This window comes from Silurus meridionalis, chromosome 18 (assembly GCF_014805685.1).
Source record: "Silurus meridionalis isolate SWU-2019-XX chromosome 18, ASM1480568v1, whole genome shotgun sequence".
Taxonomy (NCBI): Eukaryota; Metazoa; Chordata; class Actinopteri; order Siluriformes; family Siluridae; genus Silurus; species Silurus meridionalis.
In genome coordinates this window covers 27,866,473-27,875,520 of record NC_060901.1, presented here as the reverse complement: position 1 = coordinate 27,875,520, position 9,048 = coordinate 27,866,473, and the positions used below count along the sequence as shown (strand labels likewise).

At 40.6% G+C, this 9,048-nt stretch overlaps 2 protein-coding genes across 4 annotated transcripts; one reads left to right on the top strand and one right to left on the bottom strand.

The window, feature by feature from the left end:
• Window positions 1–175: 175 nt before the first annotated feature.
• smim8 (small integral membrane protein 8) lies at window positions 176–2,658 on the bottom strand. The gene is made up of 2 exons (XM_046874034.1): window positions 2,349–2,658; window positions 176–704 (listed from the first exon to the last, which is right to left on the bottom strand). Exons 1-2 carry the CDS (start codon window positions 2,445–2,447, stop codon window positions 546–548), a joined length of 258 nt encoding a protein of 85 aa, XP_046729990.1. The 5' UTR covers window positions 2,448–2,658; the 3' UTR covers window positions 176–545.
• Window positions 2,659–3,035: 377 nt separating this feature from the next.
• gjb7 (gap junction protein beta 7) lies at window positions 3,036–8,985 on the top strand. 3 transcript variants are annotated; one of them, XM_046872905.1, is made up of 3 exons: window positions 3,036–3,056; window positions 5,600–5,775; window positions 7,579–8,985. In XM_046872905.1, the coding sequence occupies exon 3, from the start codon at window positions 7,584–7,586 to the stop codon at window positions 8,382–8,384; it is 801 nt and encodes a 266-aa protein (XP_046728861.1). In that variant the 5' UTR covers window positions 3,036–3,056; window positions 5,600–5,775; window positions 7,579–7,583; the 3' UTR covers window positions 8,385–8,985. The 3 variants fall into 3 exon arrangements, with proteins under 3 accessions (XP_046728861.1, XP_046728860.1, XP_046728859.1); XM_046872904.1 differs by lacking the exon at window positions 3,036–3,056 and having other exon boundaries at window positions 5,439–5,775; window positions 7,582–8,985; XM_046872903.1 differs by lacking the exon at window positions 3,036–3,056 and having other exon boundaries at window positions 5,439–5,775.
• The last annotated feature ends 63 nt before the right edge of the window (window positions 8,986–9,048 follow it).

Genomic DNA, 9,048 nt, shown 5'->3' with positions numbered 1-9,048 from the left:
GTAGAGAAATGCTTTAAAGTAAAAACACTTTCAAAACTACACCATGACAAGACATGAGGAAGTTCTACTGCATCAGCAAGTTCTCTCCCAGATAAAGATCTCAGCACACTGAGGTTTCAAGATGTGCTCTTCAAAGTCGAGGATGTTTCACAGGTAAACAGTGTGGCACCAAATATTGATGAGGTTTTAACTTCTGATCTTTTACTTTACTTTTGTTCATTAATATAAAAAAATATTCTCAACACAGATTTCTCAAAGTCCAAACCATTTTACACACCAGAATAAAACTTTACACATTACTGTGTGTGTGTGTGTGTGTGTGTGTGTGTGTGTGTGTGTGAAGATTAAAACAGTGCAAATGCACATGACACTTGGTGTTTATTAGAAATAATGTCTGAAATAAATGTGGTTGTAGAGTGAAGTGACGGCTTCTGGGTACAGTGGAATCTCAGACACGTCTCTCTGCAGCTCATACACGTCTCTCTGCGGCTCAGACACGTCTCTCTGCGGCTCAGACACGTCTCTCTGCGGCTCAGACACGTCTCTCAGTCCCACTTGGAGGATTTTCTGCGCATGTATCTCTCCCCCTCGCTGTCTGTGACTTCATAAAGCTCCTGAGAGTTCTCCTTCACAGCATGCAGGTAGCCGAGGTAGCCCACACACAGCGTGATGCTGACCAGCCCCAGCACCATCACCGGCTTATTCTGTACACCACACACATCGAGAGATCATCAGCATCTTCATCACCATCACCATCACATCATTATCATCATCACATCATAATCATTATCATCATTATCTTCATCATCTTTATTATCTTTATTATCTTCATCTTAATCATCATCATCACATCACCATCATTACATCTGTCACAGCACTTCCCTGGTCTAGACTGGGTGTACAGTGTGTATGTAGACTGGGTGTAGACTGTCTGTAGACGGTGTAGACTGTCTGTAGACTGGGTGTAGACTGTCTGTAGACGGTGTAGACTGGGTGTAGACTGTCTGTAGACTGAGTGTAGACTAGGTGTAGACTGTAGACGGTGTAGACTGTCTGTAGACTGGGTGTAGACTGGGTGTAGACTAGGTGTAGACTGGGTGTAGACTGGGTGTACAGTGTGTATGTAGACTGGGTGTAGACTGTCTGTAGACTGGGTGTAGACTGTCTGTAGACTGGGTGTACAGTCTGTATGTAGACTGGGTGTAGACTGTCTGTAGACTGGGTGTACAGTGTGTATGTAGACTGGGTGCAGACTGGGTGTAGACTGTATGTAGACTGTATGTAGACTGGGTGCACAGTGTGTATGTAGACTGGGTGTAGACTGGGTGTACAGTGCGTATGTAGACTGGGTGTAGACTGGGTGTAGACTGTATGTAGACTGTATGTAGACTGGGTGTACAGTGCATATGTACACTGGGTGTAGACTGTCTGTAGACTGGGTGTAGACTGGGTGTAGACTGGGAGTAGACTGGGTATATAGTGTGTATGTAGACTGGGTGTAGACTGTATGTAGACTGTCTGTAGACTGGGTGAACAGTGTGTATGTAGACTGGGTGTAGACTGGGTGTAGACTGTATGTAGACTGTCTGTAGACTGGGTGTACAGTGCGTATGTACAATGGGTGTAGACTCGGAGTATACTGGGTATACAGGGTGTATGCAGACTGGGTGTAGACTGTATGTAGACTGTCTGTAGACTGGGTGTACAGTGCGTATGTAGACTGGGTGTAGACTGTCTGTAGACTGGGTGTAGACTGGGTGTAGAGTGTCTGTAGACTCGGTGTAGACTGGGTGTACAGTGTGTATGTAGACTGTCTGTAGACTGGGTGTAGACTGTCTGTAGACTGGGTGTAGAGTGTGTATGTAGACTGGGTGTAGACTGTCTGTAGACTGGGTGTAGACTGTCTGTAGACTGGGTGTAGAGTGTGTATGTAGACTGTAGACTGGGTGTAGACTGGGTGTAGACTGGGTGTAGACTGGGTGTAGGCTGTCTGTAGACTGGGTGTACAGTGTGTATGTAGACTGTCTGTAGACTGGGTGTACAGTGTGTATGTAGACTGTCTGTAGACTGGGTGTACAGTGTGTATGTAGACTGTAGACTGTCTGTAGACTGGGTGTAGACTAGGTGTAGACTGGGTGTAGACTAGGTGTAGACTGGGTGTAGACTGTCTGTAGACTGGGTGTAGACTGTCTGTAGACTGGGTGTAGACTAGGTGTAGACTGGGTGTAGACTGGGTGTAGACTAGGTGTGGACTGGGTGTGGACTGGGTGTCTAGTCCCTACTGGTTGTAGCCCCCGACTCCTTACAAACCTGGATTTGTTGTGATTAATGGTCAATGTGAGATTTACCGGTTTGATGAACAGTTCCGGGTTCACGGCGCGGAACAGTGACGTAGTCCTCACGCCTCTCAATCCGGGGATTTTACTATCATTCTCTGAAGGTGACATAACTGCGGCTCCACAAACTCTTAGATTATTCACAGTATAATTAAATACATATCACATAAACCGTATAATCTTTTAAAAAGTGTTTAAATAAAGTTTATTCTGAGAGAATAAAAAGAAAAGAGAGCTCTATAAAGCACAGAAGGATGAACATGCGGATTGTTATGAGCCGCTGAGCGCCGCCATCTTGTTCGAAGTGACGACCGCGGTTGCCAGATATTCCGAATATCATTATACTATTAATTGATTATAACTGTGTATGGATTAAATTTGTGCGTTTCAATGTTGTAATATATGTAACTTTACAATGGATCTGAATCCATGTATTCTGCTTTATTAGTAAATTCAATAAACGAGAATGCAAAGCATATTACACGGGAATGAAACCAAACTGGCAACCACGCAACGACGCTACACAATGACGTCCGTGCGCCACCTGCTGGACTGAATGCAGTGCAAAGCGTCCAGAGATCAGGAACAAAGAGGAGAACGTCACAAGGAACCCTGAGTCTGCAGGATAATGTCCTCCAAACACACACACACACACACACACACACACACACACACACACACACACACACACACACACACACCAGTCATTCTAATAACCAGGTAAAAGTCTAAGGTGTGTTGGAGACATCTTGTGTTTCCATATTACTTAAACAAAACTCAAACTGTGTGAGATTAAATATTAATGCCTATTGAGTCACACGTACACACACACACACACACACACACACACACACACACAAAGTAAAGTGTGGTATAGAGCAGTATAGAGTATTATAGAGCAGTATAGTGTTATAGAGCAGTATAGAGTATTATAGAGCAGCGTATAGTTATAGAGCAATATAGAGTATTATAGAGCAGTATAGTGTTATAGAGCAGTATAGTGTTATAGAGTATTATAGAGCAGCATATAGTTATATAGCAGTATAGAGTATTATAGAGCAGCGTATAGTTATATAGCAGTATAGAGTATTATAGAGCAGTATAGTGTTATAGAGCAGTATAGAGTATTATAGAGCAGTATAGTGTTATAGAGCAGTATAGAGTATTATAGAGCAGCATATAGTTATATAGCAGTATAGAGTATTATAGAGCAGCGTATAGTTATATAGCAGTATAGAGTATTATAGAGCAGTATAGTGTTATAGAGCAGTATAGAGTATTATAGAGCAGTATAGTGTTATAGAGCAGTATAGAGTATTATAGAGCAGTATAGTGTTATAGAGCAGTATAGAGTGTTATAGAGCAGTATAGTGTTATATAGCGGTATAGAGTATTATAGAGCAGCATATAGTTATAGAGCAGCGATAGTTATAGAGCAGTATAGTGTTATAGAGCAGTATAGAGTATTATAGAGCAGTATAGTGTTATATAGCAGTATAGTGTTATATAGCAGTATAGTGTTATAGAGCAGTATAGAGTATTATAGAGCAGTATAGTGTTATATAGCTATATAGTATATTATAGAGCAGTGTAGTGTTATAGAGCAATATAGAGTGTTATAGAGCAGTATAGTGTTATAGAGCAGTATAGAGTATTATAGAGCAGTATAGTGTTATATAGCAGTATAGTGTTATAGAGTATTATAGAGCATATAGTTATATAGCAGTATAGAGTATTATAGAGCATATAGTTATATAGCAGTATAGAGTATTATAGAGCAGTATAGTGTTATAGAGCAGTATAGAGTATTATAGAGCAGTATAGTGTTATAGAGCAGTATAGAGTATTATAGAGCAGCATATAGTTATATAGCAGTATAGAGTATTATAGAGCAGCGTATAGTTATATAGCAGTATAGAGTATTATAGAGCAGTATAGTGTTATAGAGCAGTATAGAGTATTATAGAGCAGTATCGTGTTATAGAGCAGTATAGAGTATTATAGAGCAGTATAGTGTTATAGAGCAGTATAGAGTATTATAGAGCAGTATAGTGTTATAGAGCAGTATAGAGTATTATAGAGCAGCATATAGTTATATAGCAGTATAGAGTATTATAGAGCAGCATATAGTTATAGAGCAGTATAGAGTATTATAGAGCAGTATAGTGTTATATAGCAGTATAGAGTATTATAGAGCAGTATAGTGTTATAGAGCAGTATAGAGTATTATAGAGCAGTATAGTGTTATATAGCTATATAGTATATTATAGAGCAGTGTAGTGTTATAGAGCAATATAGAGTGTTATAGAGCAGTATAGTGTTATAGAGCAGTATAGAGTATTATAGAGCAGTATTGTGTTATAGAGCAGTATAGAGTATTATAGAGCAGCATATAGTTATATAGCAGTATAGAGTATTATAGAGCAGCGTATAGTTATATAGTATTATAGAGCAGTATAGTGTTATAGAGCAGTATAGAGTATTATAGAGCAGTATAGTGTTATAGAGCAGTATAGAGTATTATAGAGCAGTATAGTGTTATAGAGCAGTATAGAGTATTATAGAGCAGCATATGGTTATATAGCAGGTATAGAGTATTATAGAGCAGTATAGTGTTATATAGCGGTATAGAGTATTATAGAGCAGTATAGTGTTATAGAGCAGTATAGAGTATTATAGAGCAGTATAGTGTTATATAGCAGTATAGAGTATTATAGAGCAGTGTAGTGTTATAGAGCAGTATATAGTATTATAGAGCAGTATAGTGTTATAGAGCAGTATAGAGTATTATAGAGCAGTATAGTGTTATAGAGCAGTATAGAGTATTATGGAGCAGTATAAAGTATTATAGAGCAGCGTATAGTTATAGAGCAGTATAGAGTATTATAGAGCAGCGTATAGTTATAGAGCAGTATAGTGTTATAAAGCAGTATAGAGTATTATAGAGCAGCGTATAGTTACAGAGCAGTATAGTGTTATAGAGGAGTATAGAGTATTATAGAGCAGCGTATAGTTATAGAGCAGTATAGTGTTATATAGCAGTATAGAGTATTATAGATCAGCGTATAGTTATAGAGCAGTATAGAGTATTATAGAGCAGTATAGTGTTATAGAGCAGTATAGAGTATTATAGAGCAGTGTATAGTTATAGAGCAGCATATAGTTATAGAGCAGTATAGAGTATTATAAAGCAACGTATAGTTATAGAGCAGTATGCGTTTAAAAACCCGTCCCTGTGGAAATAAAGCCTGTATCACACACAGGTATCACATTGCATGGTGTGTTTACTGTAACCACACAGCTAAGCTCCGCCCACAGCAACCAAACAGGTGAGACTCCACCATCAGGTCTATTTGCCTTCCAAATCATCCTCAGGATACGAGAGAATCATCTACATAAAACCCTGAGTCTGGAACAGAAACCTACACGAAGCCAACAGGTGAGGAGTTTTATATCCATATATTCTCTCTGTGTGTGTGTGTGTGGTTGTATGTTTGTGTTTGTGTGTGTTTGTGTTTGTGTGTGTGTGTGTGTGTGTGTGTGTTTGTGTGTTTGTGTTTGTGTCCGGTTTCACCTGTGTTATATATTTATTTATATCTTTTATTCTCTATTTATCTGATAACAAATCCTCAGTATCCTACACAAATATAACACGTCTACACAACGGGAGTCCCAACGTATTTATAAAAAAAAAAAAAATCCAGAAGAACATCTTCATTTTCATTTTAACTTCAAACCTGTAACACTAAATAAGTAAAACTCTAAACGCCATGACACTTTACATTAATATAACATTCACTTCACTAGGAACCATTCTCTCTCTCTCTCTCACACACACACACAACAGTAGAGAGGAACAAGGAGATGTGAAACACTGGACACTGAGGAACCACAAAGTTCTGCATTCTCGGAATGAAAGTGGAACACAAACTTATTCACACTCAAAATAAGACTGAAAGCAAAAGCAAGCAGTGAATTTCAGGAGGCCAAAAACCTGAACACCTTCAGTGACACGTGACAGATGTTCACTATTCAATCACCAACTGAAGAGTGATGTGTGTTGTGATCAGGGACACTGGTGGACGACACGTTTAGATAAACAAACAGGAGGGTGAAACGCTGACTGGACAAAATATCTAGGATTTTCTTCTTGACAAATTTCAAGATGGTGGAAAATCTCGTTTTATATTTGGATTTTAAATTGTGGACATGCAGCTCAAGATGTATGACCATAAACCTGCTTCCACATGAGACCCAATCCTGACCTGATGGTGACACTGGAGCATTATCAACATTTCAGCCTGAATCTGGTCAGAATGCTCTTCAGCTCCTCCTTGTTTCTATGAGCACCAACCAGATGGAAAGGCAGAAGATGAGGAAGATGAATCAGGTGCTTGGCCCCGCAGTAAAACACACAGTACACTGTAGTGTAGTGTAGTGTCATTCTTTTTATTTACACACACACACACACACACACACACACACACACACACACACACACACTCTTCACTGTATTATTTTTTTTTTATTACAGTAGATCATATTCTCTGTTTTTAGATGTATTTATATTTTTTTAGTTTAAAATGTAAATACTAAAATCTGCACTTCATCCTCAGCATTCTCCTACTGATATACCCCATGTCCCTCCTCTGCACATGTCCAAACCATCTCAATCTCACCTCCCTCACCTTGTCTCCAAAACGTCCTACATGCCCTGTCCCTCTAATAAACTCATTTCTAATCCTGTCCATCGTCGTCACTCGCAACGAACATCTCAACATCTTCAGCTCTGCAACCTCCAGCTCCACCTCCTGTCTTTTACTCAATGCCACTGTCTCTAATCCATACAACATCTCAGGTCTCACCACAGTCCTATAAACTTTCCCTTTCACTCTCACAGATACTCTTCTATCACAAATCATTCCTGCTATCACTCTTCTTCACCCACTCCACCCTGCCTGCACTCTTTTCTTCACTTCATTACTCTGCACTGTTGACCCCAGGTACCTGAACTCCTCCACCTTCTCCACCTCTTCTCCCTGCAACCGCACCCCTCCACTGCTGTCACACTGTCCCCATACATGTCCTGCACCACCCTCAGACACTTCTCCCACACACCAGACTTCCTCATACACAACATTAATGGAATTGAAGATGTATTATGATTATATTATATAATATGGTGTTGAGGTGAAGTAACAGTGGATTTATCATTGTGTGTGATTATTGTTGTCTCCATCAGCAGTCATGAACTGGGCATTCCTGCAGAGCGTTTTGAGCGGTGTGAATAAATACTCCACCGCGATTGGTCGGATTTGGCTCTCGGTGGTCTTCATCTTCCGGATCCTGGTGTTCGTGGCTGCTGCTGAGAACGTGTGGAAGGACGAGTCAAAGGATTTTGTGTGCAACACTCAGCAGCCGGGTTGCGAGAACGTCTGCTTCGACCACTTCTACCCAGTGTCTCAGGCACGTCTGTGGGCTTTGCAGCTCATCATGGTGTCCACGCCGTCCCTGCTGGTGGCGCTGCACGTGGCCTACCGTGAACACCGTGAGAAAAAATACGGACGCAAACTGTACGAGGACAAGGGCAGCATAGACGGCGGTCTGCTGTGCACCTACCTCCTCAGCCTGGTGTTGAAGACCAGCTTTGAGGTGGGCACGCTCCTCATCTTCTACTTCGTTTATAATGGGTTTAAGGTTCCTCGGATGTACCAATGCGAGGAGAGCCCCTGCCCCAACACCGTGGACTGCTACATCTCCAGAGCCACCGAGAAGATGATCTTCCTCTACATCATGGGCTGCACATCTGCCCTGTGTGTGGTTCTCAATGTGTCTGAAATGCTCTACATCCTTTCCAAACAGTGCTGGAAGTGTTTCAGTAAGCGCTACGTCCCTGTGGAGCAAAAGAGGACATGTTCATGCCACGCCCACAAATCCTCATCCGCACTCACTCTCGGCTCAGCCGGACCCAAACCCCTGACCTCTGCCGGCAAGGAAGAAGAGCTTCGGGTCCAGACATCGAAGAATGTGAAGGACACGCTGACCTGAACTGCACAGCGGCATGGTCACGTCCTCTTCTGCTGTCCTGAGGAACTCTATCGTCTCTTAAATATCAATTAAAGACTCTTTTATAGACCCACACCAGGCTGGTGCAGGAGATCTGAGCTCACACTTATTTCTATATTTCACTGTAACACTGTAAAAGCACTTTATAATTCTAATGAATTATTGCTGTTTAATAATTACACTGCATGTAAATAACCAAACACACACTTCAACACACATTCACAAGTTTAAAGTCAGGAGTTAATGAACCTGAGAGCATCCAGTCTCATTAGTGTAAAACACACACACACACACACACACACACACACACACACACACACACACACACACACACACACACACACACGTGATTTGTCGTTTATGAACCATTTATTTTAAATGATTCATTTAATGTCTACTGGACGCACAATTTCTGTATGTTGTGTACAGGAAACAGAATTGATGTTTAATAATTAGAAGTAAATTATTTGTATGTTTACACTGAATGAGTTTATTGTACAGGTAGTACCTGACTTACGATGCATTCCTAAGACATGACCTAGCGTACCCCAGGAGTCGTAAAGGATGAACAGCAGGTAATAATTTAATTTAAACAGCATAATTTAGCAAAACAGCAAGTTACATGACCATAATGTCTAAACTTTAT

Bases quoted from the DNA above. Each gene is read 5' to 3' on its own strand.
- smim8 (XM_046874034.1), bottom strand. From the start codon at position 2,447: ATGTCACCTTCAGAGAATGATAGTAAAATCCCCGGATTGAGAGGCGTG. The intron at 705-2,348 runs GTAAATCTCACA...TGTGGTGTACAG, and splicing joins CGGAACTGTTCATCAAACCG to AATAAGCCGGTGATGGTGCT.
- gjb7 (XM_046872905.1), top strand. From the start codon at position 7,584: ATGAACTGGGCATTCCTGCAGAGCGTTTTGAGCGGTGTGAATAAATAC.